The sequence below is a fragment of the Lactuca sativa genome, chromosome 9 (assembly GCF_002870075.4).
Source record: "Lactuca sativa cultivar Salinas chromosome 9, Lsat_Salinas_v11, whole genome shotgun sequence".
Lineage (NCBI taxonomy): Eukaryota > Viridiplantae > Streptophyta > Magnoliopsida > Asterales > Asteraceae > Lactuca > Lactuca sativa.
Window position 1 is genome coordinate 81,562,049 of NC_056631.2, and position 25,725 is coordinate 81,587,773.

General features: G+C 37.3%; 2 protein-coding genes across 2 annotated transcripts; one reads left to right on the forward strand and one right to left on the reverse strand.

Annotated features, from left to right (window-relative positions):
* The first annotated feature begins 12,829 nt into the window (after positions 1-12,829).
* Positions 12,830-14,592, forward strand: LOC111885349 (expansin-A8). The gene is made up of 3 exons (XM_023881608.3): positions 12,830-13,043; positions 13,144-13,456; positions 14,008-14,592. Exons 1-3 carry the CDS (start codon positions 12,920-12,922, stop codon positions 14,309-14,311), a joined length of 741 nt encoding a protein of 246 aa, XP_023737376.1. The 5' UTR covers positions 12,830-12,919; the 3' UTR covers positions 14,312-14,592.
* A 277-nt stretch (positions 14,593-14,869) lies between these two features.
* On the reverse strand, positions 14,870-23,062 carry LOC111885384 (alpha-galactosidase 3). The gene is made up of 13 exons (XM_023881650.3): positions 22,799-23,062; positions 22,635-22,693; positions 22,469-22,525; positions 16,909-16,943; positions 16,612-16,715; positions 16,465-16,537; positions 16,270-16,394; positions 16,112-16,195; positions 15,964-16,028; positions 15,789-15,871; positions 15,627-15,717; positions 15,336-15,535; positions 14,870-15,133 (listed from the first exon to the last, which is right to left on the reverse strand). Exons 1-13 carry the CDS (start codon positions 22,948-22,950, stop codon positions 15,044-15,046), a joined length of 1,218 nt encoding a protein of 405 aa, XP_023737418.1. The 5' UTR covers positions 22,951-23,062; the 3' UTR covers positions 14,870-15,043.
* Between the last annotated feature and the right edge of the window lie 2,663 nt (positions 23,063-25,725).

Sequence of the window (25,725 nt, forward strand, 5' to 3'; positions counted from 1 at the left end):
TATGATAGTGAGGGCTAGGGAGAGGGAGATTGATCTCAAGATAGGAGCCATTTCTTGATCTTCGTGGTTGATTCTTGCAAGAAGAAGGTGTTTCCAGCTTAGAGGAGGCCAAGGAGGTTGTGCATCTGTGGATTTCGAGAAAGAGACTTCATCCTTGAGGTATTATATCGCCCCTTTTATCTGTTTTGTTGAAGGAATCCATAGATGTAGAGTTTTATGACCTTTATTGGAAGAAATTATGAGAATATGCCCCCTATTCACTTTGAGACTTCAGATCTGGACCCATAGTGGTCTAAAGAGCTTATCTCAGCTTGCTTTATGTTGAGCTATGGAGTTGTTGAGCTAAGGATGTTACTTTTGGGGCTAAATCACCTAGTGAAGCCTCCTAGACGTCCCATGAGTGTCAAGATTCGAACTTTACGTGTTTATCAGGCTTGGGAAGGTCAGATCTATGGATCCAAGGAACAGATCTGACCTCAAGAGACCATTTGAGTTCGTGCATGGCATGAACTTGCCGAGTCCAAGGGAAGACTCGGCGAGTAGGGTTAGGTTTTCCCGTAAATCACTCAGTGAGTGGACTTGCCGAGTTGGGGGCATAACTCAGTAAGTCATAGGGGGATTAGTGGACTGGAGTTCAAAGCGGAACTCGCCAAGTTGATCTTGAGACTCGGCGAGTTGAGTCGGGGTGGCCCCGCGATTCATGTCAGGTGTGACTCATCGAGCAAGGGGAGGGACTCGACGTGCCAAGCGAGACTAGAGAGTTAGTGGACACGTGTAGCCTCGTCGAGTCGCCCAAGTGCACTCGACGAGTCGGGTCAAAGTTTGACCATTGACTTCTGTTGACTTTAGGATCTGGTCAACAATGTGGCCTTTGAGCCTTAAGAGGGGTAAAATGGTATTTTACCTTCTGAGGGTGCCAAGAGAGGGTTGAGTCTAGTCCCGAGAGTTATATTTATGAGAATATTTACTTTATGTGATTAGGCGGAGGCTAGATCGTATTTCTACTGAGTCAGACATTTACCGAGACATCTGAGGTGAGTCTTCTCACTATACTTTACCTAGTGTGGTACAGAGATATATGACAGTGTATTCTAGAGTTATGTGCCAGTATATTTGCATGTTATTTATGTGTTGTATTGTGATATGTGATATGCATGATTCAGAGTATACAGAGTAGGACCAATGGGTCCATAGAGTTAGGGCCAGAGGGCCCATAGAGAGTTGGGACCGGAAGGTTCCACTGAGACACATTGACTAGAGGGTCAACAGAGTTATAGCCTTGAGTGGCTAGTATGTGTTAGAGTGGTATTTTGGGGAACTCACTAAGCAATTATGCTTACAGTGTTATGTGTTGTGTTTCAGGTACCAACGATGATCGCGGGAAGGCGCTGGCATGACTCGTACACACGTACACTTTAGTTCATATGTTTTGATCTTGGGGTTTTGTATTAAGATAATGATGATACAATGTTTTAAAATGTGGATGTGAATGAAATTATATGTTTTTTAAAAATGCGAAAAATTGTTTAAATTTTTACGGTGTTACAAGTTGGTATCAGAGCCTTGGTTTGAGGGATTCAGATGCATCTTCGGGCGTATCTGAACACAAACTAAGGATTTGAGGAAAAATTTTGATAATAAAAGTAATTTAAAAAAAAAGAGTAAAAAGAGTTTTGAGACAAACAGAGCAGAGCCGTGTGTACGATCAGCCAGCGCCCGAACGCTGATTTCCCAAAATACCCTTGTAATAAGTGTTATGAGATATATTATGTTACGATGAGCTATATTATGCATGATAGAGTAGAATAGGTATCCTTATTAGGACTAGAGTGGCCTGATATATATGATGCCTTAGTCTAGGAGTTTTGCTGCTACGGATGCTTGAGAGTGTTTAGATAGCAGCGAGGAGCTTATGAGAGATCAGCTAGCGAGTAGCATATTATTTAAGAAAGTAGAGTGCTTGGAATTTGGGGCTCTGGGAGGAGGACTTGGGATGAATGCTGAGGCGGTGTGGCCGGTAGTATTGGGCCCGTACTACCAAAGGCATCGGGTCAGTGCGCAACCCAAGTAAGAATCCTTAGGGTACCATAGACCAAGTAGGATTGGGGTATCGAGTGTGTGTACGCCTGAGCGAGTCTTTGATATCTTGTGTTGTATTTCAGAAAGGCATCATGGTGGGGATGCGCCACAGACCAGGGACTAGTGGAGGGGGTGTGAGCGACGAGGAGCTCCGCCAGATGATTCATGATGAAGTGGTTGCTGCCATCCGCGCTGAGATCCCAGAGATGTTCGGGTCTATCAAGACCACCCTGATAGAGACATTTGACGAGAGATACGTTGCTCTCTCTGATGCTGCTATTGCTGCGGCCACTGCAGTTGTAGCTGCGGCTAGACCGCAGGGTGGTGGTGCGTTGCTGTTCCAGGAGTTCAGCAACACAAAACCACCAGAGGTGTTTCTTCACCTGCTCATCTCCAGAGCATTTGAGAGTCCGGTTCGCGTTGAACCAGCTTCGCTTGGGAGCGAAGGACTGGTGGAAGTTTGTGACGGCACATTATTCGCCTGTTGAGCTTGCTGCAGTGACTTGGGAGAGGTTCACTGCTATGTTCTGAGATGAGTACGTTCCCCAGGTGGAGAGGGAGCGTTTGGCCCAGGAGTTTCTGACCCTCAAGTAGGGTACTAAGTCTGTCACAGTGATTACGAGGATGTTCCATGAGCGGGCGATGTTCTGCCCAGAGCACGTGTCCTCTGAGCAGGCACATATGAGCCGATATCTGAGCATTTTGAGGAGGGATATACGGGAGTTCGTGGCGAACTCGACGTATCAGACATTTGCTGAGCTTCAGGCAAATGCCCGAAAGAGGGACATAGAGCTGGAGACCCAGGCTAGGGAGGAGGTTGAGTCTCAGGGGAGGGATCGACGACCGGCGCAATCTCAGCCGGCAGCCAAGCGGGCCAAGCCCGCTGATTCGAGATATGGGAGTCAGAAGGTCCGCACTTGTGGCAAGTGCGGCAAGAGCCACGATGGGGTGTGCAGAGCGGGATCTTGCTACAAATGTGGCAAGGAGGGGCATATGGCCAAGGATTGCCCCAAGGGGTTTGCAGTATGCTTTCACTGCAACCAGACAAGACACCGCAAGGCAGAGTGTCCACAGTTGCGAGGGACAGCCCAGGGAGCACCTTACGGATCTTCCCCTGCCGCTATCAGAGCTACTGAGAGCCGGCCAGTGAAGGCCGAGGTACCAAAGGCATGAGGGAGAGCCTTTCAGTTGACTGCGGAGGAGGTCCGCGCGGCGCCCGATGTCATGGTTGGTATGTATCCTTTCTTGTACTTATTTTGATGTTGAGATATTGTGTTTATTTTATGTTATGCGTAGGTACTTTTCTTGTGAATTCTGTACCTGCCTTGGTGTTATTTGACTCGGGTGCGAGTCGGTCTTTTGTATCTTTGGATTTTAGTCAGCACATCAGTATTAGCCGAGAGACGTTGAGTCAACCTCTGAGAGTTTCCATAGCTGACGAGAGGACGGTGTATGCCGCCGAAGTGATTTGAGGATGTGTACTCGAGATTTTCGGCGTTGAGTTCCCGATTGATTTAGTTCCGATTGCGATGGGGGATGTCTGTGTCATCGTGGGCATGGACTGGTTGAGTAAAGTTGGAGCGGTCATCGACTGCGAGAGACAACTGGTGACTATACGAGACCCTAGTGGGGGAGTTCTTACGGTGTACGGAGACAGTACACGTTCTGGGTCAGCGTTTTGTTCGGCCGCCAGAGCGAGACAGAGTCTACAGCAGGGTTGTTGGGGATTTGTAGCATATGTGATGGATGCGAGGGTTGATTCAGAGAGACCGAGGTCAGTAAATGAGGTCCCGATAGTGCGTGAGTTTCCGGATGTATTCCCAGAAGAATTGTCGGGTGTGCCTCCCGAGAGGCAGGTAGAGTTCAGTATCGATTTGGTTTCGGGGGCTGCACCTATCGCCAAGGCGCATTATCGCCTTGCGCCTCCAGAGATGCAGGAGTTATCCTCGCAGCTTCAGGAGCTGCTGGGGAAGGGGTTTATTCGGCCGAGCAGTTCGCCATGGGGAGCGCCTATCCTTTTTGTCAAGAAGAAGGATGGTTCACACCAGATGTGCATTGATTACCGGGAGTTGAACAAGCTAACGCTCAAGAACCGCTACGCGTTGCCGAGGATCGACGATTTGTTCGATCAGTTGCAGGGAGCATCTTAGTTCTCCAAGATTGATTTGAGGTCTAGATATCATTAGGTGAGGGTGCGAGATGAGGACATCCAGAAGACAGCGTTCAGGACTCTTTATGGGCATTACGAGTTCGTGGTGATGCCTTTCGGACTCACCAATGCACCGGCGGTGTTCATGGATCTCATGAATAGAGTGTGCAGGCCAATGTTGGATCGCTCGGTGATCGCGTTTATCGACGACATATTGGTGTATTCGAGATCCAGAGAGCAGCATGAGGAGCATTTGAGGGAGATCCTCGGAGTTCTGAGATCGGAGAGGCTTTATGCCAAATTCTCCAAGTGTGATTTCTGGTTGCGAGAGGTTCAGTTCCTAGGGCACCTCGTTAACCAGAAGGGGATATTGGTCGACCCAGCCAAGATTGAGGTGGTGATGAGTTGGGAGGTGCCGAGGTTGATGGGTTTTATACAAACAATCCTATGTGTGCATGCAACCCTAATTTGGATCTATGTTTTCACTATTAGATACACAACATTATGAACACATGGATAAAACCCTAATGTAGCATGCTATTTTCGAAATTCATATATAAGGTTAGATCTCATACCTCTTGTTGTTATATTGCAATAACAACTTAAATCTTCAAACCCTTAGTCTTAAAAACAAGCACCACAAGTGTAGTGCCTCTAATGGCTCACAAACACCACAAGCAATTGGAGAGGCTATAGAGAGAGAAGGGAGGAGGTAGAAATCGTCCTTAGATGCTCTAGGGATCAAGTGGACGAAATCCTAAGGCCTTAGGGGTCTTTATATAGGGTTGGGATTAGGGTTTCAGTCCTTATCCTTATCCAGTTACTTGCCCACCAAGCAACCACAAGATAAGCCTTGAAAACCCTTATCTCTTGGACCTTGGACGATTTTAAGGATATTCTTATCCTTGAATTCGTCCATCCTTTAATAAGGATAACCATTGCCCTATTTTGCAACTATCACATAATTACAATTCAGCCCCTCTAGTTTAATTAATTACAATTGATCACAAAATTAATTCCTAATTAATTATTGACCAATATTAATTAAACAAATATGATTTTTCCTTTAATATATTATTATTATAACATATTAATAAATCATAATAACCTCTTTCTCTATTTATTTCTCCAGTCAAGTTGCTTTAGTGAAGACAACCCAAAAGGACCATGCACAACTGGGTCAAATATTTACCAAATATGGTTACGGGCTTAGACACTACTCCAACAGAGGTCACCTACCGAGATCAGGAGTTTCCTAGGGTTGGCTGGTTATTATCGGAGATTTATCAGGGATTTCTCCAAGATCACCGTGCCACTCACCAAGTTGACCCGGAAGGGTGTTGTTTTTTCATGGGGTCTAGAGCAGCAGGCCTCCTTCGAAACACTTCGCCAGAGACTATGCGAAGCCCCGGTGTTAGCCCTTCCGGAGGGGATGGAGGACTTCGTAGTGTATTGTGACGCGTCGATATCGGGGTTGGGAGCGGTGCTTATGCAGAGGGGTCATGTGATAGCATACGCATCGAGGCAGCTGAAGCCTCATGAGATGAGGTATCCCACCCACGATCTGGAGTTGGGGCAAGTGGTGTTCGCCCTTAAGATCTGGTGTCACTATCTGTATGGGGTTCGGTGTACCATATACACGGACCACAAGATCCTGAAGTATCTAATGGATCAGCCCAACCTGAATATGTGCCAGAGGAGATGGTTGGATGTGGTGAAGGATTACGATTGTGAGATCCTGTACCACCCGGGCAAGGCTAATGTTGTAGCCGATGCACTGAGCCGTAGGGCGGAGGGCACCCCGATGCGAAATGTTTGTTTGAGATTGACAGTGATGACTTCGGTGTTGGACACCATTCGTGGGGCCCAGGCTGAGGCCGTGAGACCAGAAATCCAGAAAAGAGAGCGGGTTGTCGGGATGGTATCGGAGTTTGTTACCGATAGTCGGGGGCTTATGACATTTCAGGGTCGGATATGGGTACCATTTGTGGGCGGGACGCATACCATTTTGATGGAAGAGGCTCATCGATCGAAGTTCTCGATCCATCCCGGTGCCACTAAGATGTATTTGGACCTGAAGAGGGAGTATTGGTGGCCTTGTATAAAGAGGGATGTCGCATGGTTTGTAGAGAGATGCTTGACCTGTCGCAGGGTTAAGGCCGAGCACCAGCGTCCACATGGTAAGTTGCATCCGTTAGAGATTCCCGAGTGGAAATGGGAACAGATTACCATGGATTTCATTACCAAATTGCTGAGGACTGCGAGAGGTGTCGATGCAATTTGGGTGATTGTGGACAGGTTGACGAAGAGCGCTTATTTCCTTGCTATCAGTGAGAGCTCTTCCGCGGAGAGGTTGGTAGAGATGTATGTGAGAGAGGTGGTATCGCGGCATGGGGTGCCGATCTCGATTGTCTCAGATCGAGATGTGCGTTTCACTTCCAGATTCTGGAAGAAATTTCATGAGGAATTGGGTACAAGGCTGCATTTTAGTACCGCATACCACCCACAGACTGACAGGCAGAGTGAGCGGACGATTCAGACGCTCGAGGACGTTCTCCGAGCATATGTGTTGGATTCCGGCGGGAGTTGGGACATGTACTTTCCCTTGGCAGAGTTTTCCTACAACAACAGCCATCATTCGAGCATTGGTATGCCACCCTTTGAGATGTTGTATGGGAGGAGGTGTCGGGCCCCCATTTGCTGGGGAGAGGTAGGGCAGCGTGTGATGGGTAGTACGGAGATCGTGCTTCAGACGACAGAGCAGATACAACAGGTCAGAAAGAGGTTGTTGACCGCTCAAAGTCGCCAGTAGAGTTATGCGGACAGGCGTCGGTCCGAGCTCGAATTTCAGGTCGGCGACTTCGTGCTCCTGAAGGTCTCTCCTTGGAAAGAAGTGATCCGATTCAGGAAGAGAGGAAAGATGGGGCCCCGATATATTGGTCCTTTCAGGGTGATCACGAGAGTAGGAAGGGTAGCCTACCGATTGGAGCTACCTGCGGAATTGGGTCAGATTCATGACACCTTCCACATGTCGCAGCTGAGAAAGTGTATACCCGACGAGTCGGCAGTGGTGCCATTAGAGGATATTCAGGTGGATGCGAGCCTGAACTATGTCGGGAGACCGGTGGCGATTAGGGATCGGAAGATCAAGGTTCTGAGGAACAAGGAGGTGCCTCTGGTGCAGGTCTAGTGGCAGCATCGGAAAGGGTCAGAATTGACTTGGGAGCCGGAGCGAGAGATGCGGGAGCAACATCCTGAGTTGTTTGCAGAGTAAGACTTCGAGGACGAATTCTGATTCTAGTGGGGGAGAATTGTAACATCCGGATTCCCAGGTATATTATTTTATTCTTTTATTTTTGGGGGTTATGAAGGGACTCGGCGAGTTGGTGCTTAGACTCGCCGAGTAGGGTCGCAGATTCTTATCCGGGTTCATGACTGGACTCGGCGAGTTCATGATTGGACTTGGCGAGTCCACGCTGTTTAATGAAACCCTAATTTCCAAGGTTTGGGACCTATTTAAAGGCTCTTAGGGCCGTTATTTGCGGCTACCAAACCCTAAAGGAGCTAGAGCGTTTGTGAGAGGATAGGAGCCATTTCTTGATCTTTGTGGTTGATTCTTGCAAGAAGAAGGTGTTTCCAGCTTAGAGGAGGCCAACGAGGTTGTGCATCTGTGGATTTCGAGCAAGAGACTTCATCCTTGAGGTATTATATCGCCCCTTTTATCTGTTTTGTTGAAGGAATCCATAGATGTAGAGTTTTATGACCTTTATTGGAAGAAATTGTGAGAATATGGCCCCTATTCACTTTGAGACTTCAGATCTGGACCCATAGTGGTCTAAAGAGCTTATCTCAGCTTGCTTTATGTTGAGCTATGGAGGTGTTGAGCTAAGGATGTTATTTTTGGGGCTAAATCACCTAGTGAAGCCTCCTAGACGTCCCATGAATGTCAAGATTTGAACTTTACGTGTTTATCAGGCTTGGGAAGTTCAGATCTATGGATCCAAGGAACAGATCTGACCTCAGGAGGCCATTTGAGTTCGTGCATGGCATGAACTCGCCGAGTCCAAGGGCAGACTCGGCGAGTAGGGTTAGGGTTTCCCGTAAATCACTCAGTGAGTGGACTTGCCGAGTTGGGGGCATAACTCAGTGAGTCAGAGGGGGATTAGAGGACTGGAGTTCAAAGCGGAACTCGCCGAGTTGATCTTGAGACTCGGCGAGTTGAGTCGGGGTGGCCCCGCGATTCATGCCAGGTGTGACTCGTCGAGCAAGGGGAAGGACTCGACGTGCCAAGCGAGACTGGAGAGTTAGTGGACACGTGTAGACTCGTCGAGTCGCCCAAGTGCACTCGACGAGTCGAGTCAAAGTTTGACCATTGACTTCTGTTGACTTTAGGATCTGGTCAACAATGTGGCCTTTAAGCCTTAAGAGGGGTAAAATAGTCTTTTACCTTCTGAGGGTGCCAAGAGAGGGTTGAGTCTAGTCCCGAGAGTTATATTTATGAGAATATTTACTTTATGTGATTAGGCGGAGGCTAGATCGTATTTCTACCGAGTCAGACATTTACCGAGACATCTGAGGTGAGTCTTCTCACTATACTTTACCTAGTGTGGTACAGAGATATGTGACAGTGTATTCTAGAGTTATGTGCCATTATATTTGCATGTTATTTATGTGTTGTATTGTGATATGTGATATGCATGATTCGGAGTATACAGAGTAGGACCAATGGGTCCATAGAGTTAGGGCCAGAGGGCCCATAGAGAGTTGGGACCGGAAGGTTCCACTGAGACACATTGACCAGAGGGTCAACAGAGTTATAGCCTTGAGTGGCTATTATGTGTTAGAGTGGTATTTTGGGGAACTCACTAAGCAATTATGCTTACAGTGTAATGTGTTGTGTTTCAGGTACCAGCGATGATCGCGGGAAGACGCCGGCATGACTCGTACACACACACACTGGAGTTTATATGTTTTGATCTTGGGGTTTTGTATTAAGATAATGATGATACAATGTTTTAAAATGTGGATGTGAATGAAATTATATGGTTTTTAAAAATGCGAAAAATTGTTTAAATTTTTACGGTGTTACAGACTCGAACCCCAAGTGGGGGAGAGTTGGTGGTTCAGGGGGAAAGAGCTCAGATTGGATCGATGTTGTGTTCAACAGCGAGGGCTAGACGTTATTTTTAGCAGAGTTGTTCAGGATTTGTCGCCTATGTTATGGATACCCGGGATAAGGGTAAGGCGAACGTGGATGATGTATCGATTGTACGTGATTATCCCGATGTGTTTCCAGAGGATTTTCCTGGGGTGCCTCCGGAGAGGCAGGTTGAGTTCAGGATTGATTTGGTTCCATGTGCGGCTGTGATAGCCAAAGCATCGTATCGGTTGGCTCCTCCCGAGATGTAGGAGTTGTCTACACAGCTGCAGGAGTTGTTAGATAAGGGATTCATTCGACCAAGCAGTTCACCATGGGGAGCACCGATCTTGTTAGTGAAGAAGAAGGATGGGTCTCATCCTATGTGCATTGACAACTGGGAGTTCAATAAGGTAACGCTAAAGAACCGTTATCCACTTCCGATGATTGATGATCTTTTTTACCAGCTTGAGGGTGCATATTGGTTCTCTAATATTGATTTGCGATGGGGTTATCACCAGATGATGGTTAGGGATGAAGATGTGCAGAAGAAAGCCTTCCTGACTCGTTATGGTCATTACGAGTTCGTGGTAATGCCTTTTGAGCTAATCAATGCTCCAATCGCATTCATGGATCTCATGAACCGTGTATACAGGCCGATGCTGGATCAGTCTGTAATTGTATTTATTGATGATATCTTAGTATATTCCAAGACTCAGTAGAAGCACGAGGAGCACTTGAGGGAAGTGTTGGAAAGTTTCAAAAAGCTCTCAACAACTATTTAAAATAATTTTTAGATTATAATTTAATGTTTTAAAATAAAAAAAATCAACTTGTACCCAAAAAAAAATTTCAATTTTTTTTAATTATAAAAGTTGTTAAAAACTATTAAAAACTTGTTGCCAAACATACTTTAATATTGGAAAAATGTAACATGCACGTTCAGTTATCATGTTTTGTTTAAAGATGAATATTATTAAATAATTTATGATTTTGAGTATTGAGTTCTAACAAGATAGTTTTATGAAGAATTAAAGTAAAACTATGTTTAGAATCATTTGGGAAGTATTGGAAGTCTTATGAGATTCCAAACAAAAGTCAAATATCGAAATTAATGAAAATATAAAGTTGGAAATAAATAAAAATAATGTTATTGAAAGTTTTAGATTATTTCGTTAGAAACATTTAGGCGAAAACCTCATCGAAATGCGAGTTATAATGAAGAAGTTATAACCAATCGAAGATCCCCGACAAAACCGTCAAAACACTATTTAGTGTAAAAAGTGAGTTTTCGATAAACTACTTTTTAGCTTTAGTGATCTAAATGAAAGTTGTACTATTCGTTAAACCGAGAATTTTCATAAAAAGAACATTCAAATCTGACTTCCTATGAGGAAGTTATCATTTTTCTAAGTTCATTATAGCAGTATACAACTAAAAACTCGAAATAAAGATCGAGTGATTTGTAGCCAACACAACCTAAACGAGAATCGAATGTCTCGTCAATAGTAGTACAACGGTAAAAAGATAGACGAAAACGGACGTCGGATGAAAAAGTTATGAATTTTTAATGGATTTTCCTATCCTAGTCTGTTAAAAATAATAATATTAAAAATAAAGTCATAATTAGCCGAAGGAGTCTAAACGAAAGTTGTAGAGTATAATCTCGCCTACGCGTACATATAAAGAACGTCAAAAATGGAGCTCGTATGCGAAAGTTATGAATTTTTGAAGATTTGGGCACGAAATCCGAGAATTTTCGCATGTGCATGGCCCGAGTTCGGCAACGTCGCCCCATTCCTCGCGAGCCTGCCTCGTGTCCGACCCGATGACTCATCTGAAGCGCAGCCCAAGCAGGTTCTGACGCGTGTCGCATCTGTGGCGTGCCCGAAGCGAGCCACGTCTCGCCTACGAGCCTCCGACGTGTGCCCTCCCCCTCGCCTGCGAAGCTTGCGCGTGGCTTCTCCTCCTTCCTTCGGATCTGAGCCTCACACCTATATAAGGGAGGTGCAAACCCTGTCGGTTTTGGTTGGAAAATTCACACTTTTTACACCTTACACCCTCTTTTAAGCTATTTTACAACCCCCGAAGCCCTGGGATCATATCTAACACCTGAAAAACGTCCCGAAGTGTCCGAAGACCCCGAGAAATTTATCTTTTCGGTTTGACGCTCAACCCTCGCAAGGCCCCGTTTTCAATAAAGCTCCCGGTTTTCATCGAAGAAAACTAATTATAGAAACGAAGTGCTGCCTAATTTACTATTTTAACCTCCGGTTATTTCACGGTGAGTTCAAATTATAGGAACAATTGTATGTTATGTATTATGTGTGCAATATGCTTTCCCGTGTTATTATGATAATGAGCTATACCTTTGACCACGAAGTGAATGACTAAGCATCACTTGGGTATTGGTATGTAGCCTTTGACCATGAAGTGAATGAGTAAGCATCACTTTGGCACTGGCAGAATGTTGGATAGGGTTGAAAGCCTGTAAATTCTAGCAAAATGTTAATTCAGAAATCGTTTATTTTCTGTGCCACTTGGGCTGAAGTCTTATTGATGTATATCAAGTTGAAATTGTTGTATCTCATTGATTGTAAATCTTTGAATCAGATCATTTGTTGATATGGAAAGCTTGTCACATGATTCATATATGTCTTTGTTGTTCTTTGTTCCTCTTTGCTTCTGTTATATATATATATATATATATATATATATATATATATATATATATATATATATATATATATATATATATATATATATGGCATAACGTTATATTGTATCTATTTTTGAACTTGCTAAGCGTCAGTGTTTATCCCTCTCAGTGTTTAACTATTGCAGGTAATAAGGATCCAGTATAGACACATATTGTTGGAAGATTTACAATAGTTAATAATATTACTTTTGTATTTAGTGATCGTGTATGTATAAAATTATAATTTCCTGGGTAGTTATGTAATATACTAAAACCTAGTCGGTTTGTATCCAGTCTTTTGTAATAAAACTATCAATGTAAAATACTGTTTATAAATATAGATGTAGCATGTTTTGAAGTAACTTGGAGTAATAATGTTAAATATGAAAGAGGTTCTCTCAAAAAAACATTGTTCATATAATTATTCTTTACAATTTTTTTAATTAGTTTCAGTTTTTTTGAAAATATAAGCAAACATCATCTACAATTTATTTCTATTTTATTTTATTATACTATAAACATGAAAATAAAAAATATTATGAAACCAAGTCTTAATTAATTAAACGGAAAATGAAAGATACAAGTAGAGGAAATGCATGTGCGTTGTAAGGACCTACTTAGGTTTAACAAACAAGTGCATGTTCCATTACATCTTTCGCTATTATCCAATCTCTTCCAATTTAATTATTCAAATAATATTAACAGGAATTACACTAGCCTCACCCTTTGCTATAATTGTCACTTTCCCATTCAAACACTTTTTCACAACCAAAACCTTTCCCTCCCTACACTTCAATCCCCCTATATAACTATATCTTCATTTGCTCAATTTCTCAAAACCCCCAAGACTCTTCCAATGACTTCTTCACAAATAACAATTCTTGCTCTCCTTATTTCCTTCTTCTTCACTCTTGTTTATGGAAATTGGCAAAATGGTCATGCCACCTTTTATGGAGGAGGAGACGCTTCGGGCACAATGGGTATATTTACATACATATCTTTTTGACTTTTTCATTCAAACAATCTACACTTCAATTTCACTTCTTGTTATCTAACTTAACATGTCCATATTTGTTATAGGGGGTGCTTGTGGTTATGGGAATTTATATAGCCAAGGATATGGGACCAATACTGCAGCATTGAGCACTGCTCTTTTTAACAATGGTTTGAGTTGTGGATCTTGTTATGAAATGAGATGTAATGATGACCCTAGGTGGTGCTTACCTGGTAGCATAATTGTGACTGCGACCAATTTTTGTCCACCGAACCCTGCTCAATCTAACGATAATGGTGGTTGGTGCAACCCCCCTCTCCAACACTTTGATTTGGCTGAGCCTGCTTTCTTGCAAATAGCGCAATATCGAGCTGGTATTGTGCCTGTTGCATTCCAAAGGTAACCTTTTTAGAACATGTATAGAAAGAAAAATAAGTTAAAGTTAAAGTTATAAAAGGGTATACAACTTCATGGGACCAAAGCATTAAGGTTATCTAGATAGAGAATTTATTTTTTAGAACATTACGTCATATTTTTAGAAATGGAAAGAAAATATAAAAATTAGGGTAAATTTGTAAAAATGTGTTCACTTATTGGGAAGCCCTTTTTTCCTTGCTTTTTCTATTAATGTATACTTTTGAGCATTGGATAATAAATAGTTGTACATAACTTACTAAATTAAGTTTTATCCATATTAATTTCATGAGAAATTAAATATTTTTTTTACTTTTTGTGTTTGTTATCTTCCTATCTATTTTATATGGTGACAAGTGTTATTTAATTTAGTTTAAATTTGATTTGGATGTTAAATTTGTATATTTTTCATCATCTTAAACATATAGAAAGAAAAATAGGAACAAAAGATTGGAAGTTCATTTAGTGAAAAAAAACAACGTATAAATATCTTTTCTCAATCGTGTGATTGACTTGTTTGCAATGTTTTTATATAGGGTGCCTTGCATGAAGAAGGGAGGAGTGAGATTTACAATCAACGGTCACTCATACTTCAACTTGGTATTAGTTACAAACGTGGGAGGTGCAGGAGATGTACACGCAGTCTCAATCAAAGGATCGAAGACAGGGTGGCAACCGATGTCACGGAACTGGGGGCAAAACTGGCAAAGCAACTCATATCTTAACGGACAAAGTCTTTCTTTTCAAGTCACAACTAGCGATGGAAGAACCATCACTAGCTACAACGTCGCATCGTCTGGTTGGCAATTTGGTCAGACATTTCAAGGGGGGCAATTTTAAGTTATAGAAACACAAAGGGTGTGAAAGTTAAAAATGGAAAACTCAAATATGAAAAATGAAAATTTTAAGTGCAGTGGTGGCAACTTGCAAGTTAGCACCCGCTTTCATTATACATAGTGATATTAATTGGTTTGTAGTGTTATTGCTTTTCTGCTTTGACATAAGTCAATGTTGAGATATTAAGACACTTTATTATGTCTACTTCATATTGTTTTCTTGATATTGTAAAATATAGAATGAAATTTATAAGCGTGTTATATATTATACATATTTCAAACAAAGTTTCATTGTCCACTAGGTACTTTAAAGTGGAGTTTTGTCATTTGATACATCTGTTTTTTTTTTTTTTTTTTTTTTTTTTTTTTTTGTTCCTTGGAATTTATCTATACATGTTTAGTTAACTAGTATATGTTAATTTATTTTCGCTGGTCTAATTATTTAATAACCAAAGTATTCTTTGACGATGATCATTGTTGTAAAACTCAAAAAGTCGTCTACCAAAATTGTAAAAATCTAATAGCTTGGCATCAAGTTGCCAAAAGTATCAAGTCCAATAACTTATGAAAGTTTTATTTTTATTTATTTATCACATAAGTGAGAACATTTATTTATTCCATAAACACAATAACATAACAAGAATCAAGAACTACAAAACATCCCATCTTATGAACAATCCCACATTACACAAAATGAAAAGATTTTAAAAAAAAAAAATCATACTTTAAAATGAGACTAATTTGGAGTGAAAATAAACATCTCACAACTATGAGCATCCACCTGCACACCAAATGATCCAACCGCATCCGCTACTACATCTTCATGCTGCAAATCAAATACAAACAGTCAGTCAACAGTCAGAACAGAGCAGGTTGTACTGCGTTTGAACTGACACTGTCCTGTGTCCTATTCACCGATGTCGGTAGGACAAAATATTATAAATATTTTTCTTGACGAGAAAAATCCCAAAAAGGTGAAGCAAGATATTAATATTGTGGAGTGTGTAAAAAGACGTAAATGCCCTTACCTTCCATAAGTCTCGTATGGAAAAACTGATTTTGGAATCAAGTCCAAGATCCTCCCATGAGACTTCAATCGTTTCAGGTTCTGTATATCGGTTCCAAAGAACAACAGAAAAACGGATTCCAGATAAAGGTCCAACCCAAACTTGAAGACAATCTGTATTTTCTGAAGTATTGATTCTTCTTCCCTGCATTCCAATTGGATCTGCAATTCAAAAAAAAAAAAAATAATAAATAAATATTTTTTTTTTCAAGAAAAGGAACAACCTTTTGATACACAAACAAAAAAAGATTACCTTGGTTTACAGCAATGACCTCTTTATTGCTTAAAATTTCTAATGTGTATTCATCCATGTTTCTGACATCACAACCTATAAGAAGTGGAGCCTGCATTTTTTATTTTTTTTGCATGAGATTTTTCCATTAAATTAAATCAAAATGAAAGTAAAAAAAAACACCTTCATCAAAGCCCATATGCTAAAATGTGATCTGTATTCCAAGTAACTCATGCCTCCATTACCAACTTCTAACACATCAGGATCTATAAAAAAAATACAAAATAATTTTATTACTGTTTGACCATGTTTGACCAGTTGAGAGAGCATGAATTTTTCTAATTAATTAATTACTTACCATTCCATCCACCAGGTCCTGCATAAGCTGCCCATTTGTCATTTAAATCAGCAATACTAGTCATACTGGAAGACAAAAATTAAAGATAAATGTTTAATATAAACTCAACCATAGTTAAGTTAAGTTAAGTTAAGTAAACCATGGAAACCTTTCCCATGTATCAGCGATGTCATCTGTTGTTCTCCAACTGTTTCCAACATTTCCTCCCCATTGAGCAGGATCATCTTCACCCCTGAAAGAGTTTAAGAGGTTCTTGAAATATGTTGAGAAGATTCAAGATTACAGAAATGAGTTTTTAGTTGTTACCATTCACCAAGGGAATAAAAGATTGTCCTTCCAGTTGAGTTCAGAGCATCTCTCATTGGTGGATATCTATCAATTGGTTTGATGCCAAGATTGAAGCAGTTGTCATACTTCAAGTAGTCTACACCCTAAATAAGATGGAAGGAAGCATGAATTTTGAGTGATGAACATGAAAGAATTAGGGTTTTTGGGTCTTACCCAGGAAGCCCAAGTTGCTGCATCATCATTCTCATGGAAAAGTGAAGCAGGTCGTACTTGACAGGTGAAAACACTAGAACATTCAATAGAATCATTTTATCGAACAGTTGGTGGGATAATTATAAGAATAGATGGATTTTATTGTACCCTGCTGAAGAATAGATACCAAGCTTGAGACCCTTCCCATGTACGTAATCAGCAAGAGCTTTAATCCCAGATGGAAATGTTTTTGGGTCAGGAACTAATTGACCCTGTGGAACAAGCCATTACGTTGTTATTTAGGTTAAATTTGCTATGATTAAATCGTAGTTCTGAGGTAGGATGAAGAATTTTCTATTGAAGGTTTAAGGATGGTTTTCTCTACTGAAACCATGGAAGATGCCTTCATTGATGCAAATTAAATCTACGAGAAAGAGAGAAGAGCGGAAAGGAATTTCGACTTACCTTTGCGTCCCGTGTAAGTGCTTCCCAACAATCATCTGTGTTTAGGGATAAGATATAGGGTTATTTCCATAAAAAGACCTATATTTTGATTTTTATTTTCTTTTAGACCTAAAAAAAATTTCTTTTTCAAAAAAGATTCAATTATTTTAGAGCTAACAGATATTAAGTATTTTAATTTCATAAAAGACCTTATATTTTGTATTTATTTCCAATTTAGACCAAAATTGTTTTTTATTTCAAGACTAGTTGTATAAAAACGTGATTATATCCTTTTAGTTTAAACATGACAAAATTGCAAGAATGGTCCTTGTGGTTAGGTCGAAATTGCCACTTTGGGCCAAATAGGTTTGGACTAGCATTAATGGTCCAAAGGTTTTTATTTTCTTGCCACTTTAGTCCAATTTACTATAAATTTTTTCATTATGACAATTTTGCCCTTGGTTTTTACTTTTTGAATGTTTTTTATTTATTTAAACAGTTTTATAATTAAAAGAAAAATAAAAAATTAAATACATCTCTCTTTCCCCTTCTATTGCCCAGCACTAATCAACATCGCCTCCACCGATAACCCCTAGCAGCACCACTGGTTACCACCACCACCACCCTCGATTTTCCGGTAAACGCCACCATCACTGGTAACACCTCACTCTCCCTCCTGATGAACTCCCTCTCTTTCTCGTGATGAACCACTGTCGGCGACTATATCATCTTGCCGGAACCGCCAACGTCATCATCACTATCGCCATACCGTCAACCACCACCGCCACAGTTCAACACCACCACCACCTCATGGACACCCCCGATTTTCTGATCTAAACACTCTGATTTTTGAATATGAAGACCCCGAATTTTACGATCTGAAAACCCCCAATTTTCTGATCAGAAAACCCTCGATTTTCCGATCAAAAAACCTCCACCATTGTTTAGGAACCCTAACTCTAGCACCGTCAAATCTAAACCAAGACAAACGATATAACGAAGTAGGGAAACCCTAAGCGGCCGATTGGAGCGTCGACGCTAGGGTTTATGAATCTCATAGCTCATACCATCGTTATAGAAGGATATAGATGAAGAGAGAAGAAGGTGAAGCTAGCATTTCTAAAAACGCGAATTTTGGAGCTAGGGTGTCTTACATGTGGTGGCGGCGGCGGATGCGAAATAAACAACATCGACAATCACCGGTGTTTGTTGACGACGATGTGTTGATCCAAGACGGTAAAGGAGGTGACAAGTTCGACCAGATCTTCGTCATCTTTCCAGGTCTGAAGCGAAGGTGTTGCACCGGACAACAGGTGGCAGGAGGATGGTGGTGCTCCGATGAAAATGACGGACCCTTCTGGTTTGCTGCCAAAAAACATCTCCGGCGAGGAATCCTCTCGTTGCCAGAAACCTCGGTCACCAGCAAAGCCACCAGAATCTGGTGGTGTTTCAATTTTCTTAATGGGAAAGAGAAAGAGAGGGGATGGGGTGATAATACAAATAGATTTTTCTTTTTTCTTTTGTTTTTAGTTATTGTAATTATAAAAAATAGAAAATAAAAATATAAAGGGCAAAGTAGTCATTTTATAAAAATTCAAAAGAAATTGGACTAAAGTGGCAAGAAAATGAAAACCTTTGGATCATTAATGCTAGTCCAAACTTGTTTGGCTCAAAGTGACAATTTCGACCTAACCACAGGGATCATTCTTGCAATTTTGTCTTTAAACATAGACATCGATTTAAAGAGTGTAATCAATATGTCTACATTTATTTATGATTGGACAATTCTTTTTCCACGTATATTTATACAAAAAAAAATAAAGAGTAGTTGTAAAAGCTATTTCTTCACTACACCAAGTTCGTGTAGCTTAATTTCGTCAAGGCATAAAAAACATATTTATATTCTTTTAGTTTAAATAATAGACAACGATTTAACTTTTACATCTTCTGGCGTCGTATTGATTTATGCATGAAACATTTTTTTAAATCATTACATATACAATGAAGTTGTATAGTAAATTTTTTTTTTCACGAGTGTAATATAAATAATAACAAAATGTTTTGTCTATATTTGGGAAAATTTACAGTTTCTAGCTCCAAATCATTTTTTTATATAATTGGTTTAATTGGTTTTTCGATTTCAATTACATAAAACAATTACCAAAAGCTATGAGTTGAATACATAGACATGTGAAGTCAAATTTCCTAACAGCACAAAAGAGATTTTATATAATTTTAAGATCATAAATTCAATAACCAATTGAGTACCAAACACCTTCAAGCTTTTTTTAATTAAAATGAAATCTTAAATTTTATTTTGGTAATTATTATGATTATACTTAAATAACTACAATATACAAACAACATGTATTTTGATATTTAAGTGTGCGGCATCATTTTTGTTATTTGGATTTTCAACTTATGCTCAAATAGTTTCATTCTCATAATATAGTTTTATGTATTTATACGTGATGTTAACATTTTTTAAAAATATCTTAAACTTGAATCTGATATATCTAAACAAAACTATTACGAACGTTTAGGATTAATATTTTTATGGTTGTATTTGATATAATTATAACATATTATTCAATAATGGGCTAATGCTACAAAATATTCTATGGCTTTGGTTTAGGAGTATGATAGTGAATGCGTTTATTAACTGTTCTAAAAAAATTAATTAAAAAATTCGACTAAAAAAATAATATAGAAAAGCGCGCGCGCGAGAGAGAGAGAGATGTCCAAACACACGAAATAAGTATAAGACTAAAAATTACAAAAATGGTCCTTGTGGTTTTCCAAAATTAAAGTCAATCCGTGCTAATTTTTTTATGCGAATGGCCCATGTGGTTTGCAAAACTTGAAAAGATGACCCTTTTTACTAACGCTGTTACTATTCTGCCGTTAGGGACTGAATTTGTAAGGGTATTTTCGTCTTTTCAAGTATAAAAAGACTGAATTCGTGAAATTTAGTAAACCAAATGGACCATTTTTACTATTCTGCCGTTAGGGACTGAATCTGTAAGGGCATTTTCGTCTTTTCAAATATAAAGGGACTGAATTCGTGACATTTAGTAAACCACAGGGATCATTTTTGAAATTTATTTGAAAACAAAATTAAATTGCTAAAGGGAGGTCTCGAAGTCATGACCTCCACCATTAAATTACCAAAGCCTTAACCAATTGAGCTAAATACTCTATTGGTTTATTATTTCCTAAAACTAATTTATATATTAACAATATCGTTAAAACATAAACAATAAATAAATTATAAAAAACATTTTTTTTACATAATTTTTTTATAAATAAAAACTGTATTTTAGTCGTACTATAAAAAAGTAGTTTTTTACAAACAAACTGTATGTATTTTTATGTATTTATTTTACGTAAAATATATATTTTTTTGTCTTTAAAAACTACGTTTTCGTATAACAAATACGTTTTTGTAAAACATGTTTATACGGTTTTTTATGTCTTTAAAAAATAGATTTTTACAAGGTTTTTTTATATACATATTCGGTTATATGTATTTTAACCGAATAGGTTTGTTATATATCTAAACAATTTATACGGTTTTTTATGTTTTATTAAATACGATTTAGAACCATATATATTTTAAATAAGATATATATATATATATATATATATATATATATATATATATATATATATATATATGTATATTCGGTTATATGTATCTAAACAATTTATACATATTTTTATGTTTTTTAAATATGATTTAGAACCATATGTATTTTAAATAAGATATATATGTATTTGGTTATATGTATGTAAACAATTTATACGGTTTTTTATTATTTTTTAAATACGATTTAGAACAATACGTATTTTAGATAAGATATATACGTATCCGGTTATATGTATCTAAACAATTTATACGGTTTTTTATGTTTTTTGAAATACGATTTAGAACCATACATATTTTAAATAAGATATATACGCATTCATTTATATGTATTTAAAAAAACATAAAAAACCTATTGGTTATATATCTTATTTAAAATACGTATTTCATCTTAATCGCAACTTCTAAATCGTATGGTTAACATGAAGATGGAAAGACATAGTAATATATCTTTTTGAAATAACAATTATTATTTATTAAGACTACTCTTGACATAAAAAAATCGTATAAATTGTTTAAATACATAACAAAATTGTTGTTAAGTTGTTTTTAATACATATTACCGAAAAAAGGTTTTAGAACTAGCGACCCAAAAGAATTTATATATTTTTTATGTCACGAGTAGTGTTAATTATTACTATTTCAAAGACATAAAAAAAACATGTTTTACAAAAACGTATTTTTTATACGAAAACGTATATTTTAAAGACAAAAAATATATATTTTACATAAAATAAATACATAAAAATACATACAATTTGTTTGTAAAAAACTATTTTTTTATAGTACGACTAAAATACAGTTTGTTTTATTTAAAAAATATATATATGTAAAAGAAGGTTTTTATAATTTATTTATTATTTATGTTTTAACAATTTTGTTATTATATAAATTAGTTTTAAGAAAGAATAAGCTAAGAGAGCATTCAGCTCAATTAGTTAAGGCTTTGGTAATTTAAGGGTGGAGCTCATGAGTTTGAGCCCTCCCCTTAGCAATTTATTGTTTTTTTAAAAGAAATTTCAAAAATGGTCCCTGTGATTTACTATATGTCACAAATTCAGTCCTTTTACACTTGAAAAGACGAAAATGCCCTTATAGATTCAGTCTCTAACGGCAGATAATAACGATGTTAGTAAAAAGGGTCATCTATGCAAGTTTTGCAAACCGCATGGGCCATTTGCATCAAAAAAGATTAGCATGAACTTACTTTGTTACTTTTGGCAAACCACATGGACCATTTTTATAATTTTGTCTAACTATAATAGACAAACTAAAAAAATTTATTTTGTATACAGTTTGCTAAGTTATATGGTATGTTTTTTTCTCTACAAATAAAAAAAAAAATTGTTATTATGCTAAAAAATTCTCCATAGTCATGTATTATCCATGTTATCAGAAAATATCAAATTAACATCAAAATTTTTATTAGCGGTAATATAACATTTTTTATAAACAATATATCAAGTTTAATGATATAATATATATCCAAGATAAAGTTTAATTATATCTTTTAGACAAAAATAAAATTTTGCAATTCTTCTAGGTTATATTCGCTCAAAATATAATAGATTACATAACATTTTTTAGTTTATACACGTATATTTTCTTTTTCGATGTAGTCAAGAAGTACCTTATATATTTGGATTTGAAGATTATAACCAATTTTAAAGTTGAGTTTATTTTGAAAAAAATATATATATTTTAGGTCTAAAATGAAGAGAAAAAAAAAACTATAAAATATAGGGTCTTTTATGAAACAAAAATATCTAATTTACCTTTTGGTGACTTGCTAAGGTCTAAAATAACAAGTAACAGGTAAAAGTTGGGTCTTTTCGTAAAAAAATAAAAAAATAAAAAAATAAAAAAGATCTTTTATGGAACTAACCCTAAGATATAGACCATTAATAAAATAAGTAAGAACACTTGAAGGAGTACCAATGATGACATAATTATAGCCCAAATCAGCCAAGCCAGACGAGATAAGTGCATCAGCTGCCAAATAGATTAAGAAATTGAATCAATTACTTCAAATGAACTCAAATCTAATTCCCAAAAAAATCAAAATCACAAGTCCCCTCACAAAATGGAAAACAAAATCAACCTGTTTCCTTAATTAGAGTCTCGTTTATGTTGCAGGCAAAGAAATTCCTGCTATTCCATCTGCTCAATGCATTCATTTATGAAATGAAATCAGCTCCAAAAATCAAAATCGAATTTAAAGTACAAAAACACTGTCAAAATCACTACAAATATCGAATAAATTACCCCATCTGAGGAGTCTGAGCCAAACCATTATTGAGCTGAAGCAATCCGTACTTTGAACTTTCGAAAACACTGACCGGCAATGGCACCATTCGAGCTGATGATACCGTCGATAGAAACACAATTGCTAATACAACAACTGTCTTGTAATCCATAGCCAGTTGCGATGATTTGCAAATCTTAATCTTACTATATTTAAGTTCCTTAATCTGAAGCTATGGATTATGGAGGAGTGGACTTTCTAGTGGATTTATGTAGTCATTTCCAGATGAACACGTGAGAAACCTTAATTAAAAAATTAATACGTGTGTTGTACTATATGCTTCTAAGTATTAAAACCATCTAATCTTCTATTGCAATAATAACTTTTTGGGCAGAAAAACAACCCACGTGTCAGTTATTTTACTTATTTTTAAGCGACATTTTAGTATACCACATGTGACAAAGTCAAAGCCACGTTGGTAACTAAAGTATACCACATGACATGACCGAATTTCTTCATTTATTTTTCTTTTTTAGCTTATTAATTAATTAAATTTCTATTTTATAGTATTCATCTTTGATACCTATATACATTTATTAAAATATACATTTTAGCCTTTTTGTTTGTAGCTTGTATTCAATTCTATACCTTTTTATTTTCAACGAGTTAATTTTACATCTTTATTATATATATATATATATATATATATATATATATATATATATATATATATATATATATATATATATATATATATATATAGGTTCTATGGAAAACAAAAAAAAACCCTAAAAAAACACTAAAAATCATAAAAATGCATAAAAAAAATACTTAGAGATCACAAAACTTTTTTTTGAAATTTTTTTATAAAAAATCGCAGCTTTTTATAAAATTCGCTGAAAAAAAAAATAGTAGGAAACTGATGAGGGCCGTGAGAGAATTGATTTAGAAGTTACGTTTGATAAACATAAATGTAAGAAAGAAAATGTCAGCAATTTATCTAAGATTCTTCGTATGTTATATGATTAGGTAATTGAACAATGTGTTGCGAGAGTTGATGTACCCATGTTCAGTTCCATTCTTTATGATGAAATTCCAGCCGATCCTATAATACATCCTCCTATTATTGATTCTAGAATTTTGCCTATTCTACCTGGAGATCTAAGATTTGGCTAAGGGGCACGGCTAAAAAATGGTTGCAATAAGTGTAAATGACTAACTCATAAGTTCCTAGTGGCAAAAAAAATTAAGGATATCTAAGAAATTACCAAAATAGATGATGATTCTAAGAAGACAAATTGATGATGAATGTTTGCATACGGGACATAGATGTCCTTCTCTTCTACGTCATCAAAAGGTCGACATCAAAGAAGCCAAATAAGAATTATCTCAATATATAGCTTCATCGATTTTTTGTCCCCTTATTTTTTATAGCTTACCACTAAATGAATATAAAGGTCGTTTTGATCCTTGTATTTTAATTTTAAGACCACTTTTGAGCTTAAAATGTTTACATATGCTGCGATAAGCTTGTGAATAGTCATCTTTTTAATTTTGGATCTTTTCAGTTACTTTGATACGAATTTAAACCTCAAATGTCCCGAATTATTTGTTTGAAAGCTACCTCATTTCCGTCAAATACAAAAGAACTTGATTCTCGTTGAGATATGCAAGTAGTTGAAACTTGTTAAGTAGCTGAAGCTTGTTACCGATCAAAACCAAAAAATTTCTTCATTAGGGCGTATTTGGGATTGCTTCTCAAAATGCCTATTGAGTTTTTGAAGAGAAAAAAGACAGAAATTCATGACTTTTTGAAAAAAACATTTGTTTTAGTGTTTGCCAAAAATCTTTTTAACTTATTGATTTTTTGAAAAGTTAACAAGCTAATAAGTCATATTACAAATTCTCCCAAACACCCACTCTAGTTTTAAATATTAATAATAAGATAGCTTCAAATTTGGTTCCAAACCTAGCCGAAAAAAAAGAATTGCTTTTGGTTTGAAAAATGACCTTTTAAAATTTTGGTCCTTACATCATAATTTCATAGGACTTCTCGCATTGTGCTTCCCTTAAATTAACCACATTCTTTCTCACTTGTTCATCACGATACTCCAATACCCTTAATAAGTCGGAAAATTCCAAAACTGTAACCAGTTCTCTTTGCATGATGTTTCGAATTGCGAAGAGACCATATCCAAGTAACCACAATTTACAAAAGATAATAAATAAATAATAAAGAAAGAGATCATTAGATCCCAAAGGTTTAGGGGGTGTTTGGATAGTAAAAAAAGAGGTGTTTATTGCTTATTCCCACAATAAGCTAACTTTGAGTGTTTGGATAAAATCTAGCTTATTAAGCTAAATAAGCTAATTTTAATAAGCATATCTCCTCATGCTTATTGCTTATTGCTTATTCCCACCACAAATAAGCTAATAAGCAATAAGCTAATAAGCTAATCCAAACACCCCTTAGAAAAGTTATAGATAAAATCATAAAAAAAATGGTAATTTTCAAAAACATGCAAAAAGTCTGCCTCTAAATGACATAATCTTTCTCTAAATGTAGAAAAAAAAACTTCTATTAGAAACAAGGTAGCTGGTGAGTTAATAAAGCTAAAACAATAAAATTTTGTTGAAGAAAAATGATATATTAATCATTATTACTTCGAGGACACTTAACCGTTGTACTGTATTTAAAGAGTGATAGCATGGTCTTGCAATTCGTTGGACAATTAACCCCTCTCACTTCTAACCAACACAAATTCAAAACAATACGTTCATTAATGATTAATATATGGATAAACCGTAGGTTAAAAGTGAAAATGTAGTCAATTGAACTATCTTGTTGTCTGCCTTATGGTTCACCCTACATATGACTACGGAAAATAGTTCCGTCTCATTTTAAATTTCGGGTTGTATTCTTACAGAAGAAATTAATATTGAACCA

Bases quoted from the DNA above. Each gene is read 5' to 3' on its own strand.
- LOC111885384 (XM_023881650.3), bottom strand. From the start codon at position 22,950: ATGGATTACAAGACAGTTGTTGTATTAGCAATTGTGTTTCTATCGACG. The intron at 16,716-16,908 runs GTAAGTCGAAAT...CTTGTTCCACAG, and splicing joins CACTTACACGGGACGCAAAG to GGTCAATTAGTTCCTGACCC. The intron at 15,872-15,963 runs GTAAGTAATTAA...TTTTTTTTATAG, and splicing joins AGGACCTGGTGGATGGAATG to ATCCTGATGTGTTAGAAGTT.
- LOC111885349 (XM_023881608.3), top strand. From the start codon at position 12,920: ATGACTTCTTCACAAATAACAATTCTTGCTCTCCTTATTTCCTTCTTC. The intron at 13,044-13,143 runs GTATATTTACAT...TATTTGTTATAG, and splicing joins AGACGCTTCGGGCACAATGG to GGGGTGCTTGTGGTTATGGG. The intron at 13,457-14,007 runs GTAACCTTTTTA...GTTTTTATATAG, and splicing joins GTGCCTGTTGCATTCCAAAG to GGTGCCTTGCATGAAGAAGG.